A 16,901-nucleotide genomic window follows, 5' to 3' on the forward strand; every position below is an offset into this window, starting at 1 on the left:
GGGGGGAAGGGGGTGATGGGGGGAAGGGGGTGATGGGGGGAAGGGGGATGAGGATGGGGGAAGGGCGGGCGGGAGGAAGAGGAGGAGATGGAGGGTGTGGCTGACGCCGCTCCGCTCTCCGTGCTGCCATTCTGTGTCCATTGCTGATGGGGTTTTATTGTTACCTGTGCACAAGCCGCCATCACGATGCTCCCCTCCCCCCGGAGCGGCTTCAGGAAGGGGCGGGGTCCCAGCCAGCTCCACGTGACCAGTAACCACACCCCCTCAGTGACGTTTGCCGGACCCACGTGTCCGCACGACCTGGGTGACCGGGACGTGACGTCAGAGCAAGGTACCCGCCCATGTCCCGGATTAATATCTAAAGAAAAAGGAAAAGTTTTTTAATTAGCGGCGAATCTGATTAAATTGAACTAAAATCCAGTTTGATAACCCATATTGTTGATATTTTATATTTCTTGCGGTTTTTACGTGACGCCCTCAGTGACGTGTTGGAGGAGGCGGTTGGCGGGAAGGTTTGTGAGGAATTTTTCAGCGGCTGAAATCGGAGCGAGGCCGGGATCCGGCAGCCTGAGTGAGTGAAAATGTGTGATTAGTGTCATGCACAAGAACATCCTGCAAGGGAAAGATATATTTACAGAGACATATTTACCAACCCTGCACCGCGGAATAAGGTCACTGAGTTGACGGCACAAATGTATATGATTTGGTGGAGATTTGGTGACCGGAGGACCGGGACTGGGAATTGAATGTGCAAAGGGTACTCGGTGTTGTGAAAGGATAAACAGGGTGGAAGAGGAGGTGGAGTTGCTTTATTGGTTAAAGACAACATCAAGGCTGTATTAAGAAATGATATTAGCACTAATGGTGGCACAATGGTTAGCACTACTGCCTCACAGCTCCAGGCACCCAACTTCGATTCCCGTTTTGGGTCACCGTCTGTTTGGCGTCTGCACGTTATTCCCGTGTCTGTGTGGGTTTCCTCCCACGGTCCAAAGATGTGCTGAATTGCTCATAGCGTCCTGTGATGTGCAAGGTTAGAGGGATTAGTGGGGTAAATGTGTGGGGTTGTGGTGACAGACAATCATAGTCTCTCTACAATGTGGAAAGGGGGCATTTGCCCATTGAGTCTGCACCAACAACAATCCCACCCAACCGCCCCTCCTGCAACCCTCACGTATTTACCTTGCCAATCCCCCTGACACTAAGGGGCAATTTAGCATAGCCAATCAACCTAACCTGCACATCTTTGGACAGTGGGAGGAAAGCGGAGCACCTAGGCAGACACGGGGAGAATGTGCAAACTTCGCACAGTGACCCAAGGCTGGAATTGAACCTGGCTGCCTGGTGCTGTGAGGCAGTAGTGCCAATCATGGTGCTGTCAACACGTTGAATCGATCTGGGTGAAAATAAAAAACAAAGGAAAAAACCTCTTGGTAGGAGTAACTTACAGGCCCCCCAACAATACTTCCAAAGTGGATCATAGTATAAATTAAGAAATAATGAGGGCTTGTGAGAAGAGGTAATCATGGGTGATTTTAACATGCATTTAACATGCAAATTGGCAAAGGTAGCTTCAAGGAAGGTTTCATTGTGTGTGAGGGATTGTTTCTTAGAGCAATATGTTATGGAACCAACCAGGGAACAGATTTAGTGTTAGGTAACGAAGAAGTACCATTAGTACTAACGAAGTAGTCTTGTTGTTAAAGATCCTCTTGAAAAGAGTGATCACAGCATGCTAGAATTTCAGATTCAGATTGTGTGAGAGAAGACCGAGTGCCATTCCAGAGTTTTAGTGTTGGGAAAGAGTTGAGTGAAGTAAACTTGGCACAAATAATTGAGGGCAGGACAGTTGTGGAACAATGGCGGATGTTCAGGGAGTTATTGAATACCTTTCAATTGGACTATATTCCTAAGAGGAAAAGGAATTATAAAAGGAATAAAAAGACCTTCCATGGCTAGACAAGGAAGTCAAAGAGGACATAAAGGCAAAAACTAGGGCATATCAAACTGCAAAAGCTAGTGGTAAGTTGGAGGATTTGGGAGAACTTTAAGGTTCAACAAAAGGCTACTAAAAATAGAATCAAAAGATCTAAGATGAACTATGAAAGGAAACTAGCAGAAAACATAAATACAGATACTAACAACTTATATAAGTATATAAAGAGGGAGAGAAGTTAAAGTAAATGTTGGCCCTTTAGAGGACGATACTAGTGAGGTATTAATGGGGAACACAGATAGCGGAGGCCCTAAATCAATATTTGTCTCTGTCTTCATGGTCGAGAATAATTAAGAGTTTCCAAAAACTGTTAATGCAGAGGAGCTTGGTGCAATAACCATCACTAGGGAGAAGATATTGAATAAACTAATAGGATTGAAGGCAGATAAGTCTGCGGGACCTGATGGCCTGCACCCGAGGGTATTAAAGGAGGTGGCAGCAGAGAAAGTGGATGCATTGGTTGTGATATTTCAAATTTCCTCGGATTCTGGTAAGGTCTCAGTGAAATGGAAACACACTAATGTGATGTCCCTATTCAAAAAGGGAAAGAAGCAAAAAGTTGGAAATTATAGGCCTGTTAGCTTGACCTCTGTGGTGGGGAAGTTGCTGGAATCAATCATTGAGGAGATGAATGAGCATTTGGAAAGACAAAGCTCCATCCACCATCGTCAGCATGGTTTTATGAAGGGTAAGTCATGCTTGACAAACTTGCTTGAGTTCTTTTGAGGACATAACCAACAAGGTGGATAGTGGGGAACCTGTGGATGTGGTATATCTGAACTTCCAAAAGGCATTTGACGAGTGCTACAAAAGGCTGATCCAGAAAGTGAAATCTGGAGATTGGGGGTAGACTCCAGAGGAGGTTCACCAGATTGATTTCGGGGATGAAAGGGTTGACGTATGAGGAGAGATTAATCAGTTTGGGCTGATACTCGCTGAAGTTCAGAAGGATGAGAGAGGATCTGATCAAAATATATAACATTTTGAAAGGGATTGATAAGGTAAATGTAGACCAAGTGTTTCATCTTATGGGGCAATCTAGAACAAGAGGTCACAGGTATAGGTTGAGAGATGGTAGATTTAAAAATGATGGGCTGTTTGAATGATGGACTGCTGATGATGAGGCGGCCTCTCAAACAGTCCATCATTCTGTGGCAGTGTATTGACTTGTTTTCTGTTCAAAAATGCAGTTCCACTTTGGTTGACGGGATTTGCAATGGGGATTTGTTGTTGTGTATGGCACTGAGTAAGACTGATACATGCTCAGTTAATTGCACGCAGTATTGAACCATCTTTACTTACCAGTGAGGACAGTATATATGTGTTCACATCTGTTAGTAACATTTTAATGCAAAATATTTTTTTCAGTGGGTACAGCCATACAGCCAATATGTCTTGTGTAAAATGTAAAGTGGAGATGGTGCTTTTGTGATGTTGTCATTGAATCACTCATCCATTTAATAACCCATTATAACTACTATTGCTGTAAAAACCCACTTAGTTCATTAATGACCTTTGGTGAAGGAAATCTGCTTTCCTTTCCTGACCTGACCTCTCGGTGACTTCAGACCTATCACAATTTGGTCAACTCTTAATTGCCCCCTGAAATTGCCTGGACAATTGCCACAAAAACCCTTATCTGGGAAATTTGTTGCCGGGGAGCTAGGATGTTTTTGTTTAAAGAAATGAGATGAGTTAAAGGAGAAACTTTTCAATCAGCAAACACGTTCCGCCAGGTGGAGGAGGGTGGTAGTCGATGGAAACTGGGTTGGACTTTCATTCAAGGAAGAAACAGAGATTCCACAGACCATCCTGTGATGAGACATCTATGGTAAAGAGATAGTTGGGGCCAGAAAATTGGAAACTTTTGAATTGACAGACGGAGGGTCTGAATTGTCATGGACATAGGCAGGAAGAGACTGGAAAGGGGAGGAAAAGATTCAGTCAAGGTTGGAAGATATCAGTTCAGCGAGGCAGGGAAAGAACAGGTTGCAATGATAGGTCTGTTTACAGATCGTGAAAAGGAGGTAGAAGTAAGCTCTGTGTCATTTGTGACTTTGGTTAAGGCCTGTTGGAGCTTGGAAACCTGACTTTAAAGGATTTACGTAAAGTTGAAGGAGTGCTGGATATAGGTCTAAGAGGCAAAAACAATTCAGGAAAGTTGGATGTGGGGTAGTAATGTTTGACAGAGCTATTGTGGGAAGATACTTCAGAAAAGAAAGCAAGCAAGACTTGTTTTTGCACAGTGCATTTCATTACCCCAGGATGTCCTAAAACACTTCTCAGCCAAAGCATCGCCTTTAGGTCAGAAATGTTGCATAACATCAATGCGATACTGATCAGGTAATCTGTTTTTGTGCAGTTGGTTGAGGGATAAGAATTAGCCAAGGCACGAGAGGAGAATTTCCCTGTTGTTCATGCAATAGTGCCATCAGATCTACCTGAGAGAACAGGTCGGCCTTGGTTTAACACCCCATCAGAACAATACACCACTGACAGTACACCACTCCTTCAGTACAGCACTGGACTGTCAGCATAAATGCGTTTGATTCTTTGACATGGTTTAGAAGCACTGGTACCCACTGAGTCACAGCTGTCACTGAAGAAACCATACAATTGTCAGCTAGCATGCGGATCAGAAAGAGAAGTTGGGTAACGTCATTAGGTGAAACACCAGAGAAACTGAGTTAACATTTCAGATCAATGATCTTTTCTTTGAACTGGAAAAAGTTAGTAATGTTGCTATCGGCTGCCCACAATTTGAGGATGACATCTACTCAGGGTCGTGAGTTTCTGCCATGGGTCTTCATGTGACAGAACATACTGATTTTTGACCTGCAGATATTTGGGCATATGGGGCAAGATGTTCCGTGATGTGGCACAGTGGTTAGCATTGCTGCCTCACAGCTCCATGGACCCGAGTTCAATTCTAGCCTTAGGTCACTGTCTGTGTGGAGTTTGGACATTCTCCTCGTGTCTGCGTGAGTTTCCTCTGGGTGTTCCGGTTTCCTCCCACAGTCCAAAGATGAGCAGGTTAGGTATAAAGGCTGTGCTAAATTGCCCCTTGGATGGCTATATTAGATGGCTTAGCTATGGCAAATGTGTGCGGTTACACGGATATGATGGGGACAAGGGGTAAGATACTCTGTCGGAGAGTCAGTGCAGACTCGATGGGCCGAATAGCCTCTTTTGCACTGTCGGGATTCCATACAGTGGGGTCCAGAAGCAGGATTTACTTCTATTTCTACTGTTGTTCTGTCTTAAAGAGCGTTTTACACAGGCCCATATATAGAACACATATAAAATGTTCTCCTACAACAATGTCAGTGTTCACTGTGGAGTTCGAGGAATATAGTCTATTATATGGCAAAATTGGTCTAAACAAGCTGGATTTTTGCTGAAAAGTAACATCTGATTTAAAAAATAAAATAAAATTGACCAAAATTTCTTTAAATAGAACAAATAGCATATCAACTTGACCTCTTGCTTACTTTCCCACAAGTCAAATAATCACACTTGACAAAAGTGAAAATAAAAATAGGCAGATGAAAATTAATAGAACAGCAACATTTAGATTTTCATGTAGATTCAAAAATCATGCTTACTCCATACCGTGTGAATTATCTTCAAAAGGGGTTACAATCCCTGTCATATCCTATGTTTAATGCTCACCTTGCTACCAGCATTGGCCAAAACTGGGAGGATACATTGTGGGCAGATTCTACAGTGTCAAACTCTTTAATTATATTAAAATTTATTTAAAACTGTGGAAATCAGGCTTATGCCTTTGCTGGGCGTGAACCTGATTACATCACCAGCAAAGGGGGAGGGGGGGGGCAGGAAAGTATGTACATATGTGGGGTTACAGGGATAGGACCTGGGTGGGATTGTTGTCGGTGCAGGCTCGATGGGCCAAATGGGGCATAGGGATGATTGGCAGCTAGCTCCTCTAATCATTAATCTCAATGCTGCTGTGCTTCAAGGAGAACTTCAGAGTTATCTTTGAAGTCTTTTTGTCCTCCCCTGGAATGTTGACCAATTGAGAGAACTGAGAGTGATACCTTTTGGCCACCTGGACAGTGTATCCAGTGCATTGAGGTGGATATTGCAGAATGTAACATATTAAGCAAGTACAGAATTGGGCAAGGGGGGACCAGAAGGAAAGGTCCAATTGAATAGAGAGCAGGAGGAATTAAATGACAGTAGGGAGGCAAAAGCAGATGGTAATGGAACAAGTAAAGAATAGGTTTGGGTCTAGAGGAGAAATAAATGGAAATAGCAGCATCATCATCAACAGGGAAGAAGCTGCTCTTGACTCAATTGGTACGTGTATATATCTGGTGACATCGTATTGCTGGATTTGATTTGATTTATTATTGTCACATGTATTAGTATACAGTGAAAAGTATTGTTTCTTGCATGCTATACAGACAAAACATATCGTTCATAGAGAAGGAAACGAGAGAGTGCAGAATATAGTGTTTACAGTCATAGCTAGGGTGTAGAGAAAGATCAATTTAATGCAAGGTAAGTCCATTCAAAAGTCTCACAGCAGCAAGGAAGAAGCTGTTCTTGGGTCGGTTGGTACGTGACCTCAGGCTTTTGTATCTTTTTCCTGAAGGAAGAAGGTGGAAGAGAGAATGTCCGGGGTGCGTGGGGTCCTTAATTATGCTGGCTGCTTTGCCGAGGCAGTGGGAAGTGTAGACAGAGTCAATGGATGGGAGGCTGGTTTGCGTGATGGATTGGGCTACATTCACGACCTTTTGTAGTTCCTTGCGGTCTTGGGCAGAGCAGGAGTGATACCAAGCTGTGATACAACCAGAAAGAATGCTTTCTTTGGTGCATCTGTAAAGGTTGGTGAAAGTCGTAGCTGACATGCCAAATTTCTGAGAAAGTAGAGGCATTGGTGGGCTTTCTTAACTATAGTGTCGGCATGGGGGGACCAGGACAGGTTGTTGGTGATCTGGACATCTAAAAGCTTGAAGCTCTTGACCCTTTCTACTTCGTCCCAGTTGATGTAGACAGGGACATGTTCTCCTTTATGCTTCCTGAAGTCGATGACAATCTCCTTTGTTTTGTTGACATTGAGGGAGAGATTATTGTTGCCACACCAGATTCTCTATCTCATTCCTGTACTCTGTACAGAAATGTGGAGGATGATCTGTTGCATTTAGAGTCTTGTAGGGTGGTAGCTGGGGACAAGGGAACTCTATTGTTCTGAGAGGGGGAGGAGGTGTGAGATTAGAAGAAATGATTAAAAGGAGAGTGGTTGAGGGCTCAGTTGATCATGGTGTTGACGGGAAAAAACAAAAATGCTGGTATGGAAAGTGGCAGAATCTACAAACCTTTCCTTCCTTTTACTTTCTTTGAATATTGTTTTTCTTTTATTAGGATAAAGCAACCAAGATGCCCGCTGAGCGAAAGCCAATGCGCTATGCTCACCCGGATGGATACACAGGCGTTTGTTTTGATGAAAATGGAAGGTAATGTACCTTGTTGTAGGCTGGCTTAATTGTGCTCAGCCTTTTGTTCATTTTTTTAAAAAAAATCAGCAAGCACCAATTATGTCTGCTTTTTGTGTATCTTTTACATTATTTGTGACTCAGGGTGAGTCGATGACCTCATTTGAGACCATTTCTCAATCATGCTGATTTGAGACAGTAACTTGGAATATCTTTGCTTTCTATCTTCTCCCAAGTATCTCAATTAAATACAAAAGCATAAGACATAGGAGCATGAGTAGACCATACTGTACCTGGAACATGCCGCACCATTTATCACGATCCTGGCTAAACTTCTGTCATTCCATCTTCGCGTCCAGTCCCCAAATCCCTTGATTCTATTCGGGCCAAGAGACATGTTGATTTCTGACTGAGCACCCACTGATCTCTCCGGTAGAGAATTCCAAAGGTTCACAATCCTTTGAGTGAAGAAATTTCCCTTCATCTCGGTTCTGAAAGACTGACCGTTATTGAGAACATGACTTAGTTTTCGATTCTGTAACCTGGGAAACAGCCTCTTAACACTTCCCCTATCAAGTCATCTGAAGCATTTTATATGCTTCAATGAGGTCACCTTTCATTCTCAATCTACTTAAACTCTCATAGGATGGGTGCTCTCATTTTATGAATAGGTCTGGTGAACCTTTGTTGCACCCTCCAAAGGGAAGGGTATCTTTCATTAAGGTAAAGAGACCAAAAATGTGCACAGTAATCCAAATGTGGTCTCACCAAAACATTGGGCCCTATTTTACCAAAACGTCACGCCCATTTTCGGGTGCGAAATCACGGTAAAGTTGGGCGTCGGGCCTATACCGTGATCTGCACCCGATTCCGAACAGATCGCGGCTTTACCGACACCCGATTCGAGCGCGGGTCCGACCCGCGCCCGAATCGAGTGGCCCAACGATTTGAATGCATTTGCATGCATTTAAATCGACTTAATGAACCGCGTGCCCAACCCTACCGCCAAATCCCACTTTACCGTCTTCTGGCCTGTTCCGGATCCGCGCTTTTAGCGACCTGCAGAATAAAAGTCCGAAGCGGATTTCTATTCTGCAGGGGAACCTCCGAAGCCCTTTCTGCCCTTGTGAAGTCGCCATCCTCCTCGACCATCCTTCGCGGACCCCCCCGCTAACCATCCTGGCAGACCCCCACCCCCCCGGATCAGACTCACCTGGGAGGCAGGCTCCCCCCTCGGCAGAGCACACCCCAACCTACCTCGATCGCTGGTCTCCCTCCACCATCCTTCCATCAACAAGATAAAGCTGTATGTTCCTCAGCTAGATCCACTTTGGTCAACACAAAGATGGTCCTTCTGCCTTGTGGGTCCATCTGGCTCACCAAGTCAGTTACAATACTGCGTTCAGCATCTACTGAACCATCTTGGATACAAAGGATAATGGCATTAGGGTTCTGCATGTAAGCCTTGCTTATACTAAAAATTATATCCTTGGTGTCGGCAGCCATTCCTGACGTTACAGTACTGATAGCACCAGGAACGTCAGGAATGGCTGCCGACACCAAGGATATAATTTTTAGTATAAGCAAGGCTTACATGCAGAACCCTAATGCCATTATCCTTTGTATCCAAGATGGTGCAGTAGATGCTGAACGCAGTATTGTAACTGACTTGGTGAGCCAGATGGACCCGTCACCCCCCTCTCCCCTCACCTCCCCGCCCGGGCGAGCTGTTTCGGATTTTTCTTCGAACTGCGCATGCGCAGTTCAGAGCTCGGATCGGTCCGGCAGCGCTAAGCCCCACCCACAGCACGAATCAGACCGGAACCGGCAAAAAGCGTATGGGCGCGCTCGAAAGAGGATTCCAGGCTCTGATCTATTTGACGCCCAGATTTGGCACTTAGACTCAAAATGGTAAAATCAGGCCCATTGTTTCATTGAAGCAAGAGCTCCTTGCTTCCAAGTCCCTCTGCATGCTAACATTTATTAGTCTTACCTTTTGAAAATAAAAATCTGCTTTCCCATTTTTCCTATGAAAGTGGACAATTTTTTCCTTCCCTATCTGCTGCATTCTAGCTCAATCACTTAACCAGTTTATATCCATCTCTTGCCTCTTCGTGTCCTCCTCAGAGCTTACTTGCCCACCTGGTTTTGTACTGTCAGAAAACTTGGAAACATTACAAGTCATTAACTTGGATTGTAAATGGCTGAGGTCCAAGCACCGATTCTTGCGATATTCCACTAGTTACACCCTGCCCTTTGGGAAATAATTCATTTTCTGTCCATTCACCAATGTTCAATCTATGCTAACTTTTAAGCCCAATCCCTGAGCCCTAATGTTATTTAACAACCTTTTGTAGTCCTTAGCAAGCACCTTATGAAAATTCAAATATACCAACTCCACTTTATTTGTCCTGCTATTTACATTGTTATAAAGTTGATAGATTTATCAAGTATGATTTGTGTTTCATAAAACCCTGTTGACTTTGCCAATCTTTAAAACCCTCCCAATATTCTAGCTTACTACTCATTTTGGAAACATTGTAAGCCTTGTCTTTTAATCGAATACTTTCTATAATTTCTCTGGTTAGCCCTGGCTATACCACTTTCTTAGTAGAGATTTTATTCCTCAAGAGAATTCTGAATTATTTCTTTAAAAGGTTATTACTTATCTACCATCGTATCTTCTAATCTAATTTCTCAGTTGAGAGCCAAATTACCCTTTATATCTCTGTAATTGGCTTTGTTTAAACTTAAGACTTGGTTTTGGATTGACAACATGATATTCCACCCTAACTGATTATATATCCTACTTTTCTGAGCTAAGATCCTTTTTCTCTACTGTCATTAAGTCACCCTTTATATTAGGGTCACCCGACCTCTCTTTCCATTTGCCTATCTTTTCAAAAAATCAAGGGCCTTGGGATATTTACTTCCCAACTTTAGTCATCCTGGAATTATGTGTCAGTAATGGCTAGCAGATCAAATGCATTTATCTCTACTTGTGCCATTCATTCATCTATTTAATGAAACCAGCCTTTTTAGTGAAAATGGTAATGCACGCTTCTTGATCGAATTTAAATCCTAATATCTGACTTTTGAAATTCCTAAGGTAGGTGTGGTCCCATTTCTTGTTTTAAGTTGGTCGGTGCACTTCTTTACAATAACGGATTGCATTATTCAAGGGAGGGAAATCTGGCAGTCTGGGAGGGAATCTTGGATGTCTTGGCACTTTCTAAGTGCATAAAAACTGTAATCAATAGTGGCACAATGGTTGGAATTAATGCAAAAATAGATATATGGGATGACAGACAATAACAATCTGATTGCATTACAGTTGATCAAGATAACACTTGCCATTGACATAATGGTTTTGATTTGTTTTATTGTAAGAATTTGTTCAGTTGCAACAACCTACTTATCCTCCGGGTGCTCCGATTTCCTCCCACAGTCCAAAGATGTGCGGGTTAGGTTGGTTGGCCATGCTAAAAATTGTCCCTTAGAGTCCTGAGATGCGTAGGTTAGAGGGATTAGCGGGTGGATATGGGGGTAGGGCCTGGGTGGGATTGTGGTCGGTGCAGACTCGATGGGCCAAATGGCCTCTTTTTGCACTGTAGGGTTTCTATGATTTCTATGAACCTAAAGTAGGTGTCAATCGAACGTAAAGACCTAAGTGTCACATTAAGTTCAAACACTTTCTTCAGCACTTGCTCTGAAATTTGAAACCGACCCAGATAGATTGGTTGAAAGTCTGCTCTTCTGACTATAAGATATGATGACTTTTGACCCAGAAGCAGCAAAGAACAATTTGTAATTTCTTTAAAATGTCTGTGGAATCTGTAATTGATGTTAAGAATTTGCATAAATTCTAATTTTCTTGAATAATAAGAAGCACTGGTCCATATGACCCCGTAATCCATGACCTGAAAGCATTACCAACACGAAAGCCTTATGATTGGACTCTCAGGAGAGCTGCAGCAGAGCGAAGAACAGAGAAGACACATTTACTGTGGTTACTTCAATTTTGCCAGAGCCAACAAGACAGTTCAACCGGGTTTATTAAACGAATCGGGTAAAGGAGTCTCAAGATTGCTGTGAACTTAACTAAGGCTCTGCAGGAGTGTGCCATTTGGGGGATGACCTTCCACAGGGATGTCCGATGGAATAAGGGTGGCGATGAGCATGATTGGAGGGCTGAATCGATTTATTGGGCATGTGAGAGAGGCAGAGTTGGAGAACTTTGGAACTGCACATGGTGCCCTATGTCTCTGAGGAGTGTGTATGTGCCATTGCTTGTGTAAACCGTATATTTGTTGTATCAACTATTTAGTGTGAAAATGACCTATTTTAGCATCATTTGCCTGTAAATTTGCATTTAATTTATGACGATTCTGATTTGTTAAAATGAAAGTTGCAAAAAAGTGAAATCTTGTGGTAATTCCTTCCTTCAGGGTCATTCAGCAAATGTTGGTTATTTAAACTTATGGTTTCATCACAGGGATTATAACAAAATGTCCTACAATAAATGTATTTGCTTTAAATCTAGTGTGGTGAACCATAGTTGGTTACCACTATGAGTGCTGAGCCATGGATGGTCAGCACTATGGGTGTTTGTAGATATGTTACTGTTGTCACTGTTGGGGTTAGGGTTGGGCTGTTCTACCTGTTGATATTGTTCTGTGGTATACTCCAGTTGGCTCCGCCTACCTGGGGAAGTATAAAGGTCACTGCACTGCCTGGTGACCCTTTAGTCTGGGATTGTATTGTATATAGTGTGCTCCATTCTTGTTGGTAATAAAAGCCTTTATTTCCCGGGTACAATCTAGCCTCCCGAGTGATTTAATCGCGCATCATCTAGTCCTTGAGATTCACAACAGAAAACTGTCTACATACAGCAATGAGATGAATGCCTGTCAATTTATCCTGTTGATGATGTCAACCCTAAGGATAACTGGGAAACTCTACAGATGCTCTTTCAATAGTGCCATGTGCATCCACCTAAGCGTCCTGGGCTTAAAGTCTCATCTTTTAAGAAAGCACTTCTGACTCAGCAGCACTCCCTCAGTGTTGAATTATTTGTTCACCCTTGTATGGGGCTTGAACCCATGACCTTCTGACTTAAAGGCAAAAGTGTTTCCAGACTAACAAATCTTTTCCAGGACTTATTGCATTCATCTTCTTGAAATTCCAGATTTATCGTAACCGGTGGCAGTGATGGAGATATTAGAATATGGGAAAATCTCGATGATGACGATCCCAAATCGATCAACGTGGGTGAAAAAGTTCACTCGCTGGCTCTCCGGGTATGTAATGGGTTTGCCCTTTACAAGAGCCTTTTCAAATAATTCCAGCAATTATAAATTGTATATGTCCTGAGTTGAGTTGATCAGGTATGTAGCATTGCAGGTCATGATAATTGCTTACCATTCATTATAATGTGCAGCCACCCACATTGGCGGTGAGTGACAACTTTCAGCATTATTAAATCTAAATTTAACTACTGAATGTAACAGTACATAAGGACATAAATTGGTCATGTCAAGATTTTGAAATTAGAGAACGTGAAATTTTAATTCATCAAAAATAGCCACCTGCTGACTTATAGCTGAATAACAGCAAGTATTGCAGAAAGATTTGTAGGATGATAGCATTTGAAGGTTTAAAGTTCAAGTGATTAGACTAAAGCAGTCATAAAAATAGTTAGAATTTTTCCCCTTTGTATGTCTGTTAAGTACTTTGAACATTTTTTATTTTACAATTATATGTTTGTATTTATTCTGGAATTTTGCATTTGTACTTCTTGTACAATTCAATGTAGATTATTTACCCAATTCCTGTTAATTTTTGCTGAAAATATTTATGATTTGTACCTCATTCCATCTTTAAAACAACTGGCAGCCAATTGCTTCTGTTATGGTTAAACTATTGCATTAGTTACATTCCATTGACACAACAAACTGCAAAAGTAGAAACCTTAAAAGCATCAAGTGCTTTTACATATCTAATAGGCTTAGGGAAGAAAAAGATTCAATCTCCAACTTTTAGCATGAATGCTTTAACCAAATGTGGACTTTAACATTCCAACTGCGCCTTCAGAAGAAGGAATACTTATTTAAAGAATGAACCATCATTTATGATTTAAAATGATTCATAATTGAAGAATATTTTTGTTTCTGACTTTAGAATGGAATGCTTGTTACTGCTGTTTCCAACAATACTGTTCAAGTCCATTCCTTCCCTGAGGGTACACCAGATGGAATTTTAACCCGCTTCACTGCTGAAGCAAACCATGTTGTCTTCAACAGTACTGCGACCAGTGTTGCTGCTGGTTCCAGGTAATATAAGACTGGAGAATAGCACAATATTCAAAATGATTACTGTAATGATGGGTATTATTTTAAAAAAATATTTTTGCTATTATGGTCGTACTTTGTAAAGAAAGCTGTGTTGTGTGTGTTTCCATGATTACTTAAGGGGAAGGTTACTACAGATAATTGGGAGATATAAGGTTAAAGGCCTTAGGTTCATGCATTTGTAATGAGGTTATGGTGAGGTTGGATTTGCAAGCAAATAAGTTGGATCTAAAATTTGCATTAGAAGGTAAGTATGGATTTGGCTTTTCAGCTGTTGAATTTCAAAGAATTTTTGGTTCAGTGGACCTTCTTTCTCGTTTTCAAAATGAGATTTTATGATCGGTGAGATAGATTTGCCTCTAAGATCTGGCTTGCTCAGCAAAAAACATCTGCTGTGGTCATAATGTTACATATAGCAAGTTTAAGGTAATTTTTGTAAATAATTCTTTATCATTTTTAAGCTGACTGCAACTTTTGGAAGGGGGAAAGGAGACAAAATGCAGATGCAAGATCAACGACTGCTGTTAATTTTGAACCCAGTGTCTTAAAGTTATATTCATTTGTGACCTATTAATGAAGTTGATTAACTATTTTTCTTAATCTGGGATCTAAATGCTGTCAGGTTTTGTGTAAAGTGGAATAATTGTGTGGGTGTCCCTTGCAGTGACTTTATGGTGAAGATCATTGATACGAAGGACAATAGTCAACAGAAGACAATTCGGGGTCATGAAGGCCCTATTCTCAGTGTGGCTTTTGATCCAAAGGATTTATTTCTGGTAATAAACTATTAATACAACTTAATCCCTGCAAAATCTGTGCATGGATCTGCCATTAGTAGACTATAAAATATGTTGTGGTATACATTTTAAAGTATGACTAATTGAGTGCTGCTAAAATAGATCTAGAGTTTTGGTTTCATATTAAGAGCATCAAAAGTAGTGGCATGAGTAGGCCATTTGGCCTTTCGAACCTGCTGTGCCATCAACAAGAAAATGGCTGATCTGATCACTTTCCTACCTGCCACCCCATAATCTTTAACTCCCATGTAGATCAGAAATCTAAGTCTACCACAAATACATTTAATGACCCAGTCACCACTGGTCTATGGAAAGGATAATTCCAAAGATTAATGACAAATGTGATACTGGAAGTTGTTGATAGTTTCACATATATAGACTCCACAATTACCAGCAATCTGGCAATCTTCTGGGTGTCTTTTTCTCCACTACAAGGCCACCCACACATGAGGTATGAAATGTCCTGATGTTGGCACTGATAACTGAAAGGACGGTTGCTGACTTCTCGAGAGTGACTGTTTGGAAGGGCATTGGACGAGGCGAGCAGGAACAAAAAGCTCAGCTGGCTGAGATGAGGGCGGAGGAAAACAGAAACTGTTAAATCAGCCCACAGTCTTCCTGTGCAGCAAAAGTGGCAGAGACTGCCACGCAGAGTGTGACTCCCGAGGCACACATACTTAACACAGAGTTGACCACCATTCCACAAATCATTGTCTTACAAGATGGTTGTTACATCCTTAAAGAAATCTAATAATTTTGTCAAAATACTATTTCCCTTTCATCAAACCATGTCAACACTGCTTGATTGTATTCGGATTTTCTAAATGCCCTACTTCTGCTTCCTTAATAATGCATTCTAGCATTTTTTCCAATGTTAGAACTGGCCTATAGTTTCCTGCTGTCTCTCTCCTTTCCTGAATTCCTTTTCGCATTACCATTATGGTTTTCCATTCTGCCTGGACCCTTCCTATTAAAAGTTCACAACAGTGTTTTGATATTTTAAATGACTACAACAAGGTTTTTGTTTTAATATGTGCAAGTTTTTTTTAATATATAGTTTAGTATTTAAATTGTTCAGTACATAACAATTGCATTGCATTTTACAGGCTTCCTCTAGTTGTGACGGGTCAGTATGTGTCTGGAAAATTGCTGATCAGGTAGGTTGGGCAAGTTTTATGCTTGAGATCATGTAGTTGTGTGCTTCACTATCAGTTTTGTTGCATTAAAATAAGCATTTGTCAGACAATGTTTCTCCTGCCAACACTGTGGAAAGATGACCACTGGTGCCCGTCTGGTTGTGTGCACTGGTGCATGCATGTGCAGAAATCCAATGATGACACTGCTCGAGGCTGCAGCCTGGAACTCGGAATGGCAGGAGGGGTAAGAACGAGGAGAGGCAATATAGTCTGGCACTTGCAGCATTCTACAAACCACTTACATTACTGGGATAGTGAGACAGAGTTCAAAAACACTGACCAACACTGCAAATCTTACTTTCCCGTCTGCATCATCCATCATCCCGATACCAAAGAAAAGCCAGGCCGCGTGCCTTAATGACTATCGTCCGTTGACTCTGACATCCATCGTTATGAAGTGCTTCGAAAGGTTAGTCATGGCACAAATCAATTCCTGCCTCCCAGACTGCCTGAATCCTTTACAGTTCGCCTATTGCTACAAGAGGTCCACAGCAGACGCCATCTCCCTGGCCCTACACTCAACCCTGGAACACCTAGAGACACCTATGCCAGACTCCTATTCATAAACTACAACTCAGCTTTAACACCATTATTCCTACGAGACTCATCTCCAAACTTTGTGGCCTGGGGCTTTGCTCCTCCCTTTGCAACTGGATCCTAGACTTCCTAACTCGCAACATCTCCTCCACGATCATTCTCAACACTGATGCTCCACAAGGTTGTGTCCTCAGCCCCTTACTATACTCCTTGTACACCTCTGACTGGCCAAATTCCCCTCCAACTCGATTTTCACGTTTGCTGATGACACCACTGTTGTGGGTCTGATCTCAAACAATGATGCGACACAGTACAGGAAAGAGATAGAGAATCTGGTTAGCTGGTGCGACAACAATAATCTCATCCTCAATGTCAACAAAATGAAGGAGATAGTCATCAACTTCAGGAAGTGTAGTGGAGGGCATGCCGCTGTCTACATCAATGGTGATGAAGTAGAAGTGGTCAAGAGCTTTAAGTTTTTAGATGTCCAGATCACCAACAACCTGTCCTGGTCCCTCCATGCGGACGCTATAGTTAAGAAAGCTGACCAACGCCTCTACTTT

General features: G+C 42.1%; 1 protein-coding gene across 2 annotated transcripts in view; it reads left to right on the forward strand.

Annotated features, from left to right (window-relative positions):
- The first annotated feature begins 317 nt into the window (after nucleotides 1–317).
- Nucleotides 318–16,901, forward strand: part of wdhd1 (WD repeat and HMG-box DNA binding protein 1) — a 63,808-nt gene continuing 47,224 nt past the window's right edge. The window contains exons 1-6 of one of the 2 annotated variants that reach the window (XM_078233185.1): nucleotides 318–571; nucleotides 7,388–7,479; nucleotides 12,647–12,758; nucleotides 13,639–13,790; nucleotides 14,473–14,584; nucleotides 15,712–15,762. In XM_078233185.1, the coding sequence (XP_078089311.1) occupies nucleotides 7,403–7,479; nucleotides 12,647–12,758; nucleotides 13,639–13,790; nucleotides 14,473–14,584; nucleotides 15,712–15,762 (504 nt within the window). In that variant the 5' untranslated portion in view covers nucleotides 318–571; nucleotides 7,388–7,402. The remainder of the gene's footprint in view (nucleotides 572–7,387; nucleotides 7,480–12,646; nucleotides 12,759–13,638; nucleotides 13,791–14,472; nucleotides 14,585–15,711; nucleotides 15,763–16,901) is intronic. The other variant, XM_078233186.1, reaches the window with a different exon arrangement.

This window comes from Mustelus asterias, chromosome 18 (assembly GCF_964213995.1).
Source record: "Mustelus asterias chromosome 18, sMusAst1.hap1.1, whole genome shotgun sequence".
Lineage (NCBI taxonomy): Eukaryota > Metazoa > Chordata > Chondrichthyes > Carcharhiniformes > Triakidae > Mustelus > Mustelus asterias.